This window comes from Bufo gargarizans, chromosome 2, assembly GCF_014858855.1.
Source record: "Bufo gargarizans isolate SCDJY-AF-19 chromosome 2, ASM1485885v1, whole genome shotgun sequence".
NCBI classification, from domain to species: Eukaryota; Metazoa; Chordata; class Amphibia; order Anura; family Bufonidae; genus Bufo; species Bufo gargarizans.
The window spans coordinates 37,683,383-37,702,187 of record NC_058081.1 but is presented as its reverse complement, the minus strand read 5'-3'; the positions used below and the strand labels follow the sequence as shown (position 1 = coordinate 37,702,187).

The following is an 18,805-nucleotide window of genomic DNA, read 5'->3' as shown; positions in this document are numbered from 1 at the left end:
GCTTTTAATTGCCAAAAGAAAAGCCACATGTATGCACCTGGGGCGCAAACTTAAAACATGGTTCCAAAATAGTCCCCAGCCTAAGGCCGATGAGAGGAAAAATCTCCATTGGGATCCTCTCAGAAGCTTTGAATATAACGAGGCCTTTAGAAAATGCAACAAACTCCTAAGAGACATCAAGGACTATGATCTAAACAAGATCAGGTCCTGGGAAAGAAGACACCCTCCCTCCCTACCCTATAACAGTGCATCCAGCTTACCCAAAAACAAGCACACTAGACCTATCGATTTGTACCCCCATTTTAGATCTACTTCTATGAAAACCCAATCCACTTCACATAATAAGGTTTTCTACAATAGCAACACGCATGGGGCACGAAGAATCCACAACACCCGTTTATCCCATTCCCAAACCGTCAGAATTTCAGACAATTCAACACCCCAAATGGCAATACCCCCAAAAGTCAACCGGGGCTCTGAATGGACATATGACACCTCTTGCCGGCCCAATTTGGATTGCCCTACCAGTAAGGGAGGAAACCCAACTGTCCCCTCGGCGGACATTAGTCCATCTTCCCCCCTGTCCCTTGTCTTGCCAAACACGAGCTCCACTTCACCGAGGAACCGATCCTTACCAACATGCTCCAGATCCAGCGCAATCCAGTCCCCCACCTCCCCGAACAAATCCCATACATTGTCCATCCCTACGGGATCCGTACTAAATATAAACGAAATCTCAACACATTCAGTTTCCACCACCCAATCCGAGATTTTTTTAGACCTACCTCCCAAACTCTCCGAAAGTCCTTTTTTAGGGAGAAATTCACCTTCGCTAAACGACCACAACCAGACCCCTCCCGCCAGACAGATAATCTCCAGCTTACAATTTCTAAGTCCTTTTTTCACCCCAACAGGTCCTGTACCCCATACGCCCACTCCCAATCCCCAAAACCTCAAGATCACCCATTTTTTCAGTCCCATTCCACCATCCCGCAAAAGAGTAAAAAACGACTCAGGGGATGCAGAGGGGGAAAAACCAAACACCCCAAAAAAGAGAAAACTGAAACCGCTCATTCCACACCAAAAGACCTCCCCTACAATCCACTGACCGATACAACAAAAGTAACCAGAGGCATATTTAACCTATCAAAATATGAACCCAAACCATTTGAACTTAGCGTGCTCAGTAAAGGACTTTCCTTTTGTCCTACCAACAACCCTGACCCCTTCGAACTATTCGTAGACATTAATCAGTGGATCAGAAAATTAACACTCAAACGACATTTCGCCATTAAAGACATCATCTCAGGAAAAAAGGAAAACCCATCACCATTAATTGTCACCAATAATAGCATCTCACTCATTCAGCCCCCCACCCCCACTAGAGAATCTCAGTCACCGTCCACCCATAACGAAGATCCAATAAATACCTTCATTCCATCAGGTCTGAAAAATAAATCCTCTTTCTATCCCCTACATAGTAGGGGTCCACATCTAGAGAGCTTTCTCAATATAGTTTTGAATGACCTAAAAAACCCTCAAAGGAACCCAAAAGAACCCCGAACCCTTACCGTTCCAAATAATCTCAGTACCCAAGAAAAAAGAGCATTGACAGAACTCAAAAAAAACAAGGACATTGTAATTAAAAACGCTGATAAAGGGGGGGGAGTCGTAATCATGGATCTTAATTATTACATACAGGAATCAAAAAGAATTTTGTCTGATCGAACCTACTACAAAGTCCTTGTAGACGATCCAACGGCCATTTTCAAGAAAGCACTGTTTGAACATGTAGACTCTGGTTTTAATCAAAATATTTTAAACAAAAAAGAAAAAATATTCCTCACCCATAATCATCCTACCACTGCTCGCTTTTATTTTTTACCAAAAATACACAAAACCCTTACCAATCCACCAGGCAGACCCATCATCTCTGGTATAAATTCCCTTACATCCAACCTTTCAGCGTATGTCGACACTTTCCTACAAAAATACGCACAAAAACTCCCCTCCTACCTAAAAGATTCCACAGACCTCATAAACACCCTCAATAATATAGTTTGGAAAGACCACTACATTTGGGTCACACTGGACGTAGCATCCCTCTACAGCAATATCCGACATGATTTAGGAATACGCGCAACGAAACATTTCCTTGAGATGGATCACGAGATGCCCCCCCCCCAGAAAGAGTTCATTTTAAATTCAATACAATTTATTTTAGAACATAATTTCTTCACTTTTAATGACACCTTTTATATTCAAACAAGGGGTACCGCAATGGGTACAAAATTTGCACCCTCGTATGCTAATCTATTCGTAGGCCTCTTCGAGGAGTCTCTAGGTCTCCAATACCATAAGGATATACACCTCTACCGTCGATATATCGATGATATTATCTTCATCTGGGGTGGCAGCGTCGAAGAACTCACGTCTTTTATACTAACGCTAAATCAGAATGATTGGGGCCTCCAATTTACACATGAATTTGACTCAAAAAAATCAACGTTTCTAGACCTACATATTGAAATTATCATGAATAAGATCACCACTAGCACCCATTTCAAAAAAGTGGACTCCAACAGCTACTTAGAATACTCCAGCTGCCACTACACGAAATGGAAAAGAAACATACCGTATGGGCAAATGAAAAGAATCCGGAGAAACTGCTCCAATGAAAAGACCCTCAAAACTCAACTGGGAATCTTAAGGGATCGCTTTTTGGAAAAGGGCTACCCAAAAAGTCTAATTAAAGCATCCACCCAGAGGGTTCTAAAATTAGACCAAAGGGAAGCACTGAAACCACCACCCCCTAAAACGAGTGATCCAAAAGGATACCAATATAACCTCATTACCAGGTATAATAGAGACCACCAGAATATTAGAAAAATAGTGATGAAGCACTGGAACATCTTACTAAAAGACCCCATCCTTAAAAACATTCTACCCCAAATACCGTCCATAACATTTAGAAGGGCACAAACTATCAAAAATATCATCGCCCCATCCTGTCCCAAACTTCAAGCCCCCACGAAAACCATCTTCCCACAGCCAATAAGAAAAGGGTGTTTTAAATGTGGCACGAAAAAATGCAAATGTTGTGCGATGATCACACATGATACTAGGGCCATCGAAACAGGAGGTCCCCAGGGCCCCTGGACAATAAGACAAGACCTGAACTGCGGGACAAGAAATGTCATATATCTCCTCAGATGTCCCTGTGGTTTAAAATATGTCGGTAGAACTACCCAAACCCTTAGGGAAAGAATGTGCGAACATAGATCTAACATTAAACGAAAAGTCCCGACACACAGCGTATCACGGCACTTCTCTGAACGACATGAGGGTTCCATAACCGGTCTCACAGTTACTCCTCTAGAAAATATCGCCTCATCATATCAACAATTATGCCGAAAGGAAATGTATTGGATTTTTACACTAAACACTCTATCCCCTTTCGGCCTAAATGAAAGCTTAGAATACTCTAATTACTAAAGAAGTACCGTCGCCATACTTTATATTTTATATTTTGCAACAAAGCATTTGCCCTTCAGGGGACAATTCTTTCTATTAATTTTTTCTATTAATTTTTTCCATTTCCTCTAATTTTATTTTTATTATATATTTTTACCCCATTTTTTACTCTATTTTCTCGACTATACATATATTTGGAGATTTTATATATATTTATTTATTTATATATATTATTTGAACCACAGTATATCTATTATATGTATTTTTTAGTAATACATTTTACTTCATTTGATGCTATATTATTCTTATTTATTATGCATACTATCATTTTCCATGTTACTAATCATCATCAATAGATATCATATGGTACTCTGATTAATGCTGTCAAATATTAATATTACCAACATCAATCTCTTTTTATCATCTTGTTAACAACATTAAAAACACTTTCCCATTACTCTAACAGAATAATGTATAGAAACTTACACATCCGATTCTGTTATCAACATAAATGTAACCCCGGTCATGTGATTAGGTAGCTGGTCATGTGATCTCCTTTTCCCTTCACTTTAGTATTAAACTTATTTACATATCTTTTCCAAAACATCCACTTCTCACATTTGTGTAAACCTAACATCGAGGCTATTTCCCCCCCCCCCCCCCCTTTTTTTTTTTTTCCTTTTTCTCCGCTTCCTTCGGTTCTTAAAAGAGTTACTCCCGTCTTGAGAGGCACTTCCGGTTTCGGGTGCGCTCCACGGTGGAACGCACCGGAAGTACAGGATGCGTTCCACCGTGAGCATAATAGAGAAAAGGACACGATCCTTCCTAAAACAAACCTGGAACAGCCAGTATGTGCCCCCCATCGGCCCTACAGGACCTTACCATGTCAAAATACTGTGATGTCTCTCCAGGATTTATCGGTAGTTTAGCCGACATTCTGGAGGACGAATATGACGTCACTTCCGGTGCGTTCCACCTTGGAGCGCATACAGTACCGGAAGTGACGTAATGGGAAGCCGTTTTTTGGCGGTTTTTCTGTGTTTTATTTGTTATTTAAACGCCATTACATTGTGTTACTATTTTATATGCTCCTGATGAAGGGGACCCACTAAGAGGCCCCGAAACGCGTTGAGCTGCTCCTTCCCCCACCCTGGCTTTGGAATAAAAGAATATAAAGAATGAACACAAACTCCTGAGTGATCATTGTTCATCCGTGAAGACTCTACTGGCGATCCAGGCGCAGGAGGTGTGATGTGGGTGTCTTGTGCTTTATCCCACATTACCCTCCTGGGTGAAGTGAGTCACTAAAATTTTGATTTTATATCTTGATTTTATATCTAGATTTTATATTTTGCCAAAGGTTTTATATTTCTATTTACCTAAATAATACATTTGCTATTTGCACACCATATACGAGTTGACCGTGAGAATCTTAAACAAATAAATTGGTGAGTGTGAAAGTACTGTCACCCTACTTATGTGCATCTAACACCTTTTGGGTATATACCATCACAACCCTAGATACTAGGGATCTTGACGCCTCTTTGTGGTCTTTTCTAGCGTTTTTTACGCAACCCCACTGTTTTCATTTTCCAAGCCTGTCATGGTAAGCTGCCTGTAATGCTGTGCACGAGGCACGACTTCACAGGCAGGGAAAGAAAATGTCATAGACCATAATAGTTTTCTATTTTAGTCTATGGGACAAGCAATCAGAAGATCACAGGTTAAAAGTTAATGAGTAAAAAGATATTTTAAAAAAATATAAATAAATTCTAATCAAACTCCTTTCCAAATTTTACATATAAAAATAAACAATAAAATGTCTGTGCTATTAAAATATAAAAATATTTTTCCTGCGCAGTGAACATCGTAACATTAAAACTATGTAATTCGCCATTTTTTTATCACCTTGTCCCCCAAAACAAATCGAATAACAGTAATCACAAACCAAAAATGGTAACAATAAAAAGTATAGTTTGTCCGACAAAGGTTTTTATTTTTTTTAATTAATAAAACAAAATAAAAAACTGTACAAATTTGCTATCGTTTTAATCGTACTGACCTGCAAAATAAGGACGTAATGACGTCATGTCATTTTTAGTGCCCATTGAACGTTGTACTATGAAAAACCAAAAAACCTTGGTGGAACTTTATTTTTTCTTCACTTTTACCCCACAAATAATTTTTCTTCCCGTTTTTTTCCAATACAGGACATGGTAAATGAAATGTTGCCATTAAAATACAACTTGTCTCATAAAAAAAGCCCTCATATAGCTATGTGAATGGAAAATGTAAAAAGTTATGACATAAATAGGCCCAGTCTTTAAGGGGTTAAATGATCACATTATGTAATACCAAAATTTCAGTTTTTTTCTACTTTTTGTTCATCCCACCTCCGGCAAAAAAATGCCTGGTCGTTAAAGGGGAATGATTGACAGTATACAAATATGTCTATATGTCTTTGTACTGACCTTGGACCGAGAAGCCAGAAAGTCTGTTTGTTGTCCGCCCGGTGTCACTGAACATGTCACGGCCATTATGGACTAATCTTTCTATGGCCACCCCGGCATAACGGTCGTTCGCGAGACTTTCATTCATTCAGTGGTTGTTCAATCATCCACCAGCTGACCACAGAGTCTTCTCCAGCTCTGGAGTCCCCCTGTGTGTATCAGAATATGAAGAGGTCTCTCTGATGGACCAGATGCAGCGCTGTACAGGAAAGTCCATTTATTAGTTCTGGTTCGTAAAAATAAAAAAAACTTAAAAGACAACCCCTTTAAGGAAATACATTTCCAAGAAACTGTCCAGAGAGGTACAGAAGCCAAACTGTAGTACAAGGTGGGGGCACAAACGATAAATGAGATCAGAGTTAGCCGGAGGTCCAAGTCAAAAAAGGTAGTTAGCAATTAGCTGGTATAAAAATTAAGAGAAAGGTAGAGGGTGATCCAGAACCAGCGCCCCTCTCTTTGATTGACTGTGCTGCCAGCTCTGAGGGCAGTGGCCATGTCTCTATCTGGCATGACCATATACATGATTACGACAAGTCTAGCAGAGTCTCACACTCAAGCGGTTATGCCATAGCAAGTCCTGGCGGACTAGTTCCTGGAGTAACCAAGTGTTAATGTGACCTCTCGAGTCCTCTATGGGTCTTTCAGAGTCTTCTTGGCAGCATGTCATCTCTCACACAATCATCCTTCAGCCCTGCTCCATGCAAACACTATCCAAAAGAATTTCAATTTGTGTACAAACCACCTTTGAAGAAGAGGTTGAGATGATACTGAAGGTTGTCGAACAGCCAAAATTGCCAGGCTCTGCTTTTTCATGAGCTCATACCAGTAGCTTATTTTTGGTATTCCAGTGGACTTGCATTGCACAGATATTTAAAGAGCATCTGTCCACAGGATCAACTCTATTAAACCAGAATACTGCCTGGTTTGATTATGATTAAAATGATACCTGTCTTCCTAAAAAAAAAAAAAAAAGACTTCTTTATTCTGTATTCAGTTCACCAAGAGGCAGTGCACTAAAGCCTTCGTTTGCACAAAGAATACTGATTTTCACAAGATATGTATCAATTTAATCAGCAGGATCAACCCTACCAGGCGATGTGGCTGGTTTAATGGAATTAATCTTGATGACAAATGCTCGTTAACCCCTAAACGACCAGACTGGCCAGGCCTGTTTGTCACTTAAAGGGGTTTTGAAAGGTATTTAAAAAAAAATGGCACAGAGCAGGGATCACCACCTCGATCCATGGTGCACTGAAGCTCTCATTTAGAGTTGAGCGAAGCGAGCTTCGAATGCTTAATCCGAAGTCGCTTTGTTCAAAACTTCGGAATAATACTATACGTAGATTCGTCTCTGTGCAGTATTAGAATGTATGGGCTCTGATGAGCCGAAGTTAGTTATTCATGAAGTCACGCGTGACTTCGTTGAATAACTTCGGTAGTTGATTTTTAAAGTGGAAAAACACTTGAAAACTTGAAACCGAACTCGGCTTTGGTTCCAACTAGACCCTGACCTGACCTCTGCCTGATTCTTGTATTCACCCTGTGCTGCCCTCCATGACCTTTGGCCCGATTATAGGATTGAATGTACTCTGCCTGCCCTGACCTTGGGTTGTTCCTTTACTGTGGTGTAGCCTGATCTCTTGGTGCTCCGAACAAGCCTGTCTTCACCCCAGTGGATCAGCAGTCTACGGAACAGAGACTTCTCCATTTGCCTGATCTATTGTAGCTCTGCACATATGTGTCTTGACCCATGTGGATCCGCAGTCTATTGAACAGAGGCTGCCTCCAAGAGGTAGAGGCGCGGTAGTTCCCCTGCAGTAGAGTCCAGATCCCTGTACTGGGGTTAAAGGGTGAAGGCCAGGGGGGCCACTTAGATGACCCTCAGGAGTAGCCTCACATCATATCTGTTCATGTGACACCGCGTATTCCCCTCCGCTTCTGTTACACCGCGTATGCACAGGTCTTATAATATTGTTTGAAATATTATTTCAAAATGAGTTTTCTAAACCAGACAACCCCTTTGAGGCCATCATATGACATGTTATCTCTTGCTGTATCATTATTGATATATAAAGATTTAGTAAAATTATCTATGTTTCCATTTTTAGGAGAATATGCGCTCCGACAGGGAAATAAAGGTAAAGTTCATAATGCTACATGAAATGTTATAAGAGCTTGTGCAATATGGGGAGCTACAATGATGGAACCAATAAATGATTCCCTTAAAATGGTGGTCTCAAAAGGTCTACTTTCACACTCGCGTTTTGGTTTCTAATGCATTCTGAATGGGAAAGGATCCGCTCAGTCTAGTCACCATTCCGCTTTGGAGATGAACACCAAAACTGAGCCAAATGGATCCATCCTGGCACACAATGTAAGTCAATGGGGACAGATCCGCTCAGAATGCATCAGTTTGCCTCCGTTCCATCTCCATTCTGCTTTGCGTTTTGGTGTCCATCTGATGAAACTGAGCCAAAAAGATCCGTCCTGACACACAATGTAAGTCAATGGGGACAGATCCATTTTCACTGACACAATCTGGCACAATAGAAAACGGATCCGTCCTCCATTGACTTTCAATGGTGTTCAAGACGGATCCGTCTTGGTTATGTTAAAGATAATAGAAACGGATCCGTTCTGAACGGATGCAGACGGTTGTATTATCTGAACGTATCCGTCCATAAGGGATCCGCACAAAACGCGAGCGTGAAAGTAGCCTAATACGTGATAAATAGTGTTGGGTGAATCGATCTAAATTTCTGGGAAAACTCAATTTGCCGAGAAACCAAATTTCCTCGTGCTTCATGGTAATGGATCAATTTTCCCTGAAATGGAGTAAAAAAAAAAAAAACTTAGCTCATCCATTTGCTTGAGACGGGCCGGCCGCCACCATCTTGATTAAATATCTCGTGCGCGGTGTCATATGACGTCACCACGCCGGCCGACGTGATGACATCATCACGGGCTGCGTGAGATTTTGCGCCACATCTTCAATCAAGATGGCGGCGGCCAGCTCGTCATGAGCAAATGGATGAGGTAAGTATGATGTAATTTATAATTTTTTTGTTTATTTTACACTGTATTATTACTTTTAGATGCTGCAGTCAGCTATGAACGCGGCATCTGAGGGGTACAATGACGGAGGGCGGCGCAATCGCTGCTCCCTGTCATTGCACCGGCTACTTACAAAGAAATGCTCTTCATGACAAAGTAATTTGTCACAAAGCAATTCTTTTTGTAAAAATTTGGCGAAGCAGCCGAATCGAAGTTTTAAATACTTTGCTCATCTCTAGTGATAATGTACTATTACAAGTTCATATTCTGTTTACCTTTATCTGAGATATATGGGCCTATCCAATACTTAAAACGAGTTGTGCCACCATTAAGTGCTATTTTAATATTCAGCAAGAAAAACTTTTTACAGATGTAATTTACTTTCTGTACAAAAATGTCCCAGTTTTGAGATGTTTTCTTTACATCCGTGTGATAATATGCACGCCCACCCACTGAGGTGGTCGCACATGCTCAGTTCCATTCTTGAACAAGTGATCCTTTGAATTTACTGGTATAATAATATATATTCCCAGAACCTGGCTGAAACATTAAATTGTTTGCCTCTGACTGAAGAAAATCTTAGGATGTTTAACAATGCCTCCGAAAACCGAATTCCCTCTAGTGACAGACAGTTCTCGTGCAAAGACTGTGACAAGATGTGGTGGAGACGCGTTCCTACGAGGAAGGAGGTGAGTGTTTCTTCTGCTTCCTCAGATTCAAGGGTTTATTCAATTGAGGGTTGACCCGAAATCATGCTGGGACTTACTGCTGGTAGAGAGGGAGAGAGAGCTGCTTCATCCTCACCCCAAATTCTGAATTATTATTAATTATTAACATATGAGGGTAAGTCAAAAACTATCTATACTCTGGCTGTAGAATTTATTTTAACGAGGGAATACGAAATCTTGTTGACAGATGGATTGAAAAGCAGGGAGATTATGTCTAAAAATGACGTATTTGTCTTTTCTGAAAGTTGATTGAAATAAATTGCACAGCCAGAGTGCGGATAATTTTTGACTCAGCCTCGAAGATTTTTGAGTCCTACTAGGGGACTTGTGTGGGCATAATTGATGAGATAGTTACAACAAACGTAAAGCAACCAGAGCAGCGGGGGTGAGCTGACTACTTTATCTAATGAGACGATACATTACAACGTTGCAGTGTATTATGCCTGTCAGTGGGATAGCCCAATAGATGTACTAAGATGATAGGCCAACATCTCCCATTGCAGCTCATCGGCAACCCACTCTCATGTCCCACTGGGGCATGATGTTTTGGCAGAGGCAGTGGCATAGTTAGCGTTGCCAGCTCCCAGGGCAAGCCATGCATTACACCGCTTATTTTTATAGAATAATATTATATCAAGACCAACGTTACCAATAACAACACTGTATACGAGACAAATAATACTGCCGAAGCCATGAATATTATACCATATTGCTTCTAATACACTGTACAAATGCTGATATTACCATCAAACAGTTACCATATAGTGGTAGACACGCCCTACACAAGGGCATATACAATGAAGGTAAATCCACCGAAAACTACTGTCCACGGCACAGGCCCCAATCTGTCATATCATCCACTTGCAGCCTGTAGGGGCTCCAATCAGAGGGTAGAGGGAGGCTCCTTCTGTCTAACCGTTTAGATACCACAGTCACTATTGACCGTGGTATCTGGAGGGGTTAAATGACCAGGATTGGTGTTATGTCCAATCCTGGTCATTGCGGCCGGTGGCTAGCTGAGCTGGAACGAGTTGCGCGTCGAACTGGATCAGCTAATAACCCTGCTCTATACACCTCTCACGTTCCACCGATGTGCTATTACATCAGTGGTTGTAAAGGGGTTTCATTACCAATCCCCATTTAGGCTTTATACTCCCAACCAGCACCTCTGAGAGTAGCACAAGGAAAATTCCCAGTGGGGCTCTCAGTGGGGCATGGGGCCTAAATAGGGATGGCTTCATAAGGAGGATTAATACTAAGTGTAGTCTGCACAGAAGGCCCATTGGAATTTTACTAGTACCAATCGCTGTGTAGACTCAGCTTCATCCCTCACAGTAATAATCCTCCAATATGAAGCCAGTCCCAATCCTTGTTTAGACTCCATGAAGCCTCCTGCCAGCCTCATGGCTGGGCAGCGGGCTTTGCACCTGAAAATTCCCACTACTTTGGGGGTACTTAGGACTTTGATCTCAGTGTAGGAATGGCTACCAGAAAATGGCACCTGGAAAAGGATTTACCTTTTTGAGTTCCTCAGTCTGGTCCCCTATCGTTCATATCATGCTGTGTTCTCAACGTTTTGTCTCCTTGTTTTTTAGGTGTCAAAATGTCACAGCTGTCGTAGAAAATTTGACCCTATTCCACATGACAAGATGTGGGGGATTGCGGAGTTCCACTGCCTTAACTGCAGACGCACGTTCAAGTAAGGCATTGAGGAGCTTCAGTGTTGCCTATATTATGTGTGCCTTCATTATACATGTGTTTGAGAGTCCATCGTTGAAGACCATTTCATTTTATCTAAATTGGTCCTAAATTCTGCGCTGACGGGTTCCTTAAGGGCCCTTTACACAGGCAGAGAATCCCGCAGATAATCGCTAATGAGCGCTCGTTAGCAGTTATCTAGCGGTGTAAATGTATCACTCATTCATCGGGTAATAGATCATTTGTGCGGTTACAATAGAAGTTACAGTAGAAGGCGCTGTGTAAAGAACGAGTCTGTATGCAGATTAGCTATGGCATTAGTGATCGCTCCTCCCCATACTGTGGAGGAGATCCCTGCGTGAAAATGCAGTGGTCTCATCCACCAGTGAGCAGGCACTTATCGGGAAGGAACACTTCCTTCCCGACAATCTGCCGCTGTATCGTTCCATGTAATGGGACCTTTAGGCCCCTTTCACACGGGCGTTGCGGGAAAATGTGCAGGTGCGTAATGCGTTTTGCACTCGCGTGAGAAAAATCACACGTGTTTGGTACCCAAACCGGAACTTCTTCTCAGAAGTTCGGGCTTGGGATCGGTGTTCTGTAGATTGTATTATTTTCCCTTATAACATGGTTATAAGGGGAAATAATAGCATTCTGAATACAGAAAATACAGAAAAATATAAAAAAAAAAATTTAACTCACCTTAGTCCACTTGCTCGCGTAGCCGGCATCTCCTTCTGTCTTCATCTTAGCTTTGTGTAGCAACAGGACCTGTGGTGACGTCACTCCGGTCATCACATGATCCATCACCATGGTAAAAGATCATGTGATGGACCATGTGATGACTGTGACGTCACCAAAGGTCCTTGTTGCTACACAGAGCTAAGATGAAGACAGAAGGAGATGCCGGGCTGCGCGAGCAAGTGGATTAAGGGGAGTTAAATTATTTTTTATTTTTTTTTAACCCCTCCAGCGCTATTTTACTATGCATTCTGTATTAAGAATGCAATTCTTTTCCCTTATAACCATGTTATAACGGAAAATAATAATGATCGGGTCTCCACCCCGATCGTCTCCTAGCAACCGTGCGTGAAAATCGCACCGCATCCGCACTTGCTTGCGATTTTAACGCAACCCCATTCACTTCTATGGGGCCTGCGTTGCGTGAAAAACGCACAATATAGAGCATGCTGCGATTTTCACGCAACGCACAAGTGATGCGTGAAAATCACTGCTCATGTGCACAGCCCCATAGAAATGAATGGGTTGGTATTCAGTGCGGGTGCAATGCGTTCAACTCACGCATCGCATCCGCACGGAATACTCGCCCGTTTGAAAGGGGCCCTAGTCTTCCTTCATTTTCTAGAGGTCAGAGCACATTTTTGTCAAAAAGAGCCCCAAATCTACCGCATTTCCTGATGCCGTTAATATTTAAGAAAAAAGATAAGTTACTGGAAGAAGAGTCCTGGACCCTTATCCGGCGGCAGCGGCTGAATGCGCACTATGCTGATGAAGCCAAGGATGGCACTCACTTTACTGCCTATGTTACTAATGGGCAGTGCATGAGTAGTCAAGTGAGGTCTACCGTCCTCAGCTTCATCATCGCAATGCGCATGCATCAGATGCCGCTGGATAAGAGTCCTGGACTCTTCCTCTGGTAAGTTTGAACTTCATTTACTTTTGTTTGCGGAATCGGATGGGTTTGCTATGGGCAGCTTTGAGACCCTAAACCCCAGCTGCATAACGTCATGTTGGTGTTTAATGGTCCTAAACTACAGAAGGTGAAACCTGCCAAAAATTTAATTGAACTTAAAAAAGATTAAATTAAAATGCAAGTCCTGATTCGACATTTAATTTTCATCCCATGTAGAATTCATGGCAAAAATAAAAGGAAATACCTCCATTTGAATTTTCATTTCCAACTCCTGTGTGGGTAATATGTGTCTCCTAATGTAATTTCTCTAATCTGCAGCTGTGTGTGACCTGTTAGAATTATTGCACAGAAGCAGAGCGCCCTCTAGTGGAATAAGGCCTCATGCACACAACCGTTCGGCAAAAAACGGAAGCCGCCCGTGTGCTTTCAGCAATTTACGGAACAGGCGGCCCATTGTAGAAATGCCTATGTCCGCAAAACGGACAAGAATAGGACATGCTATATATTTTTTTGCTGGAACGGAGCAACGGATGCGGACAGCACACGGAGTGCTGTCCGCATCTTTTGCGGCCCCATTGAAGTGAATGGGTCCACACCCGAGCTGCAAAAACTGCGGCTCGGATGCGGACCCGAAAAACGGTCGTGTGCATGAGGCCTAATAGACTCTATTCAGTCCAGAGTTAATTAACATTTTTTACATGTTGACCCGCACCCACTAATTCTCATTTGAATGTTGGATAACTTAAAATGAAATAGTGGAAAAAAAAAAAAAAAAAGGCAAAATTATAAATAAAATAGCCAGCAGGTGGCGCTTTTCATTTTAATTTTGGCAGGGAAAATGCCTACATCTCAAACCCTCAGTTTTTTCATTTGATTTTAAATTTTGACTACGGGGAGATTAAAAGGGCAAAAGGCTGATTAATTTTGTACGTATTTTTGGCACATATTACCCACGCTGGAGTTGGCAATGATAATTTTAAATGGAGGTATTTAATTTGGCATGAATTTTGCAGACACGGGTTGAAAATAAAATGTCAAATCCGGATTGTGTTTTAATTTTGGTTTTTATTTCAGTTTTATTTTTGGGCGAGTTTTACCAAACATACTAAACCAGGGGACAGGTTCCCTTCAAGAGGCAACAAACAGTGTTGGAGATGTAATTTCCAGGTTACATACTCCATATATGGTGGAACTGTGAAGCAATTAAGAAATACTGTACTTTAGAGAGGTAGCGAGCTCCTTGGAAGACATGGGCCTTCTGTCTTCATCTTTCTTACACACCTGCTGCTAAACTGTTAATACCTATTAATTGGTATGAGAAAAATATAGAAAGTACACCTCTATCGATTCCTTTTTACACGCTATAGGATGCTTAACCCCAGCTTTATGTTTTATGGTATATCAATTGTCTAAGGAATGTAGAAAATGTATAAATAAAGTATACCATTAGCGCCACCACTAGGGAACGCATAAAAGCTTACAGTATACTATGTTATTTTGAGTTCAATTTATAAATAGTATACAGTAAGCTTCAAAGCCCCCTCTAGTGGTGGCTGGAAGCAATCAAAAAATATAACATTTAACTTTCTATTTTGGTGCTTTGGAGCTGTAAAGGCATATTAAGAAATGAATCAGTGCAGAATTGTGGTCCTAAAAATTACATAGTGCAAATCCACAACATCGACACACAGGAAAAACTGCAGAAGCCTCACCAAGTTCCTATCCACACAATATATAACTGACGCAGCCCAACAATCATTTAGTTCATTCTATGTTGGTTCTCACTTTGAAACAGAATGGACTAAATGATTGTTGGGCTTTGTCAATTATATATTGCCTAAAAATGACATAAGTATACATAGTTAGAGACTGCTTTATTGGGTCTGCCTCCACATGTGGTTGTTAGCGTGGCCATTATGTGGCATGTTCAAGAAAGTAATCTATAGTTTAGATCAAACACCAGCATGGAGAAGAAATTGGATCTGACAGATCGTGACCATAGACTGATTATCAATGCTAGACTGTGTAATGCAGGGGGTATGGGCACATTGTGCCAGTGAACGGACTTGGCCTGGGGCTACTCCTGAGGGTGTTGATAAGATGGACCCCTGGTTTTCACCCCCCCCCCCCCGTATGGGGATCTGGACTTTGCTGCAGGTGCCACAAGGCTGCTACTTATAGAAGGAGTCTCTATTCAAGGCTGCTGTCTTAGGGATGTTAAGAGAGACTGATGCCACAGGGACAGACAAAAGCATAGCCAGAGAGCAAGTTGAGGTCACAACAGGCAAAGTTCAGGCAATACGGTAAACAGGCAAAGGTCAGGAACCTATAATTCAGGCACCTTCTCATAGGGGAAGGCACCTTATTTACCACAGGGGAAATTACCATTGGATAGGAACAGATTAGCCCATGTTTGTACCAGTTCCTTAAGAGCTGGGAAGGGAGCAAACACCAGGAAGCAGGCAGGGGCAGTCACAAAGAGCTTGCAGTGTGTGATGGTGGGGTGGATGAGTACTCTGGTTACCGAGCCCACAAGGAGAACATAGATGTCAGCAGGCATGGACCCCCGAAATCAGGCTGGATGGTGTGAGGATGATTTTCAGCATCAAAAGGGTATCGCCATCTTAGGCACACAAGATATGCCATAAAAACTTCTGAGACTCTCATCTATAGAAAGATCTGCCGATCCCTGTCTGCCAGTTGGGTTACACCAGGTACCAGCTGAGAAGTTATCACTGCTACAAAAGCTAGACTTGCTCAGTTGATGAAGACCCCAGTTCAGGGTCAAAACATGTCATTCAGCAAATAAAGTATTCTTCAACCACCCTTCTTGATGTATCTCTTGACTTTGTGGATCAAGAGTAGTGCCAGTAGAAGTTAGCACCAGAATCAGAAGATTGGCTACCTGTGTGTTGGGATTTGCCTAGTCTTGTTTTGATGGCTCTTTGTCACAAGAAGGTATGTCACAAAACAAGTCATCTCAAGCTGGTTCCATGACCTTTTAATCTAGTAGTGCCCCCTGTGGAATCCATACCAGGAAAAATGTAGGTTGTTCTCAGAGTAACCAGTACTAGAAAAATGTATTTAGTGAAGTGACTGCTGAGAATATATAACAGTACCGCTATCCGTGGCCTCCACTCATGAGATTCCTTACATGTTGATATCTCTACAAAATTACAGATCGAATTTGACTGGTTTCTGGACTGACCATTTTCATCTTCAGTATGTCACTTTTTGTGCTTCAACCTCTTCTTACATTTGCAGGGGATTTTCACAAATGGGGCTTTCGTGCCCATGTTACATGTGCGGCAATCCAGTCACACCTACTCGAATACTCCCTCCACGGCGGAATAATGGCCCACGAACCCGAAACCCTCACAGCTGCTTCGCAGAAAATTGTTATAATCGAAGAGGTAAAAATATGGTTCTTTACTGTAACATTATAATTATTTACAGTACATATGATATACTAATGCTGACCTTCTTTATATGGTAAGAAAACAATAGTAGAAAACTGAATTAAAAATCTGTAAAATGATAAAATAAGTCACACTCACCTTACCAATCCCCTACTGCTCTTGTTCCCCCACTTGGCCAATCACTGAGGGGCCAGAAAGGAGAGCCCGGTGGAGGACCATGATGACGCATAGGAAACAAAGCCGGGGAGATCAATGAGATTTGACTTCCTTTGTTATTTTACACCGTTTAAAAAAAATTCAGGTGGTCAGATATCCCTTTCAGCTGCCAAGAACGGAAGCATTATGTCCTGACTTCAAAACAAGTGTGGTGACTGAAAACCATGGCTAGGACTGTGGTCTTTGGTGTCACCTGGGATTGAAGATGCTATGTATAGTGACATACCATTAAAATAACATAAGGTATTAGTGAGAAAGCTTCTTCTCCATCCATAATTGTTTGGACATTGACCTCTTTCTGTCTACTCACAGAGCCCTACATTCCTGGCCACGAGTGTGTCCATCCCCGGAGCAGGGCCAGAAATAACTGTCCCAAAGTCCTATATGCCAGCATGCTGCACCTGAGCACAGGATCCACGGTGGCTACATGCCTCAGCCAGGGCAGCCTGACCCAGTGTGATCTCGATGATCTCATTCTGGATGACATACGGGAGTCTGACGAAGACGGGAGTGACAGTAACGACAGCTAGAATCGAGATGCAATGTCCAAGTGCCATCAGGAATTTCCATATGCACCGTAGAGCCCTCTCCTGGGACATATGTCACGTTACCTGAAAGCACCTACATTCATATTTTCAAAGGAATGAAAATTCCCAATATATACCTAATGTCGGAACTGCTCCTTTTTCAAGAAGGAATTTTCTAATAATAAAGCAGGGAAGCCAGTGTGTCATTAAAGGGGTTTCTAGTTGTGGGCATATCACTAGGATTGATGAGAATCTGACTGCTTGCTAGAGTAAAGGGTCTTCTATGGGGAAGAGCGGCCACTTCCTTCTTGTGACTGGTGAGGACCAATGCAGTCAGACGCCCACCAATCACTAAAGGATGGCATATTGCCCAGATGTGCCATCACTTGATATGACCTGAATACCCTCGTTGTATGATGGCCTGTGCTTGCCACTATAAGCAGAATACAGGCTGCCATTAACAGCAACCCACATTCTGCAGATGGATTTAAAAGGCAAGGACGAGTCATTGTAATTTTTCTGCACCCTAAGGACTCTTTTACAAGTTTTCCATAATTTTTCACGCATCATCTGTGTTCAGGAAAAATCTCAGCAAGGTCTCTATTGTGCGTTTTTCACGCAGGTTTGGCTCTATAGAAGTGAATGGGGCTTGCGTGAAAAACGGATTGCATTCCGGATGCAGTGTATTTTTCCCTTGTGTTTGTTAGAAGATATAAGTTGTTATTCTTCAGTTTTACACATACAATTCGGATACAATCCAGAGGGAAACAATCTACACACTGAACGCAATCGCAGAAAAAAGTGATTGAACTTGCGTGCGAAACCATCAGTTTATTCCTGAAAGGATCCTGACACAATCTGTATCTTGTGTGAAAGAGACCTTATGTTCCTTCTATTAAAAGGAGTAGTCCAGCACAAATAGATAGATATATATAGCATGCAGATGTGTCTTTTCTCACCTTTCCTCTCGGCTCGAGATGTCCTTTGGTGAGTGGAGTAAGTTGACCAGCTTTGGAAAAAAAAACTTTGCAAACAGAGTATTGCAGAAGATTTATTTTATAGATGGTCTTCTCGCACCAGTCTTCTCTAGGTATCGTGAGCCATGAGGAATGTTAAGGAAGGAGATATCTGATATGTAATTGTTACTTATGCAATCCCCCAATTGTGAAGGCTCAAACTAAATTGCCTTCAATCAGTGCCTTATTCGTGTGGCTCAGGACTGTGCAGATGAGTGATCCCTTCCTTGGGGTGAACTTACCTCCATTGCCGCTTTTCTTGTTCCTGCTTTTTGACATTTCAGTGTCCGTTGCCATTTCTGTTTCCAGAAATGAAATGTTCTACTGTTTTCCAAATATTTTTGTTAATATTAAATATGTTTTACAGCAAATGTGTTTTAGTGTTTTTACTATGACAACATGGGCATGCTCCAGACTCCACCCCATCACAGGGTAATAATCAAGAGAAGGGACACAGACAACACACACACGGTATCCAATGAAATCTCCTCATTTCGATATTATGTATA

At 41.8% G+C, this 18,805-nt stretch overlaps 1 protein-coding gene across 1 annotated transcript in view; it reads left to right on the top strand.

Annotated features, from left to right (window-relative positions):
* The window catches only part of SHFL (shiftless antiviral inhibitor of ribosomal frameshifting), a 47,291-nt gene extending 28,624 nt beyond the window's left edge, over nt 1-18,667 (top strand). Inside the window, exons 4-8 of the mRNA XM_044278771.1 lie at nt 8,093-8,122; nt 9,572-9,727; nt 11,362-11,465; nt 16,383-16,531; nt 17,066-18,667. Coding sequence (XP_044134706.1) covers nt 8,093-8,122; nt 9,572-9,727; nt 11,362-11,465; nt 16,383-16,531; nt 17,066-17,283 — 657 coding nt within the window. The 3' untranslated portion in view covers nt 17,284-18,667. The remainder of the gene's footprint in view (nt 1-8,092; nt 8,123-9,571; nt 9,728-11,361; nt 11,466-16,382; nt 16,532-17,065) is intronic.
* Nucleotides 18,668-18,805: the final 138 nt, after the last annotated feature.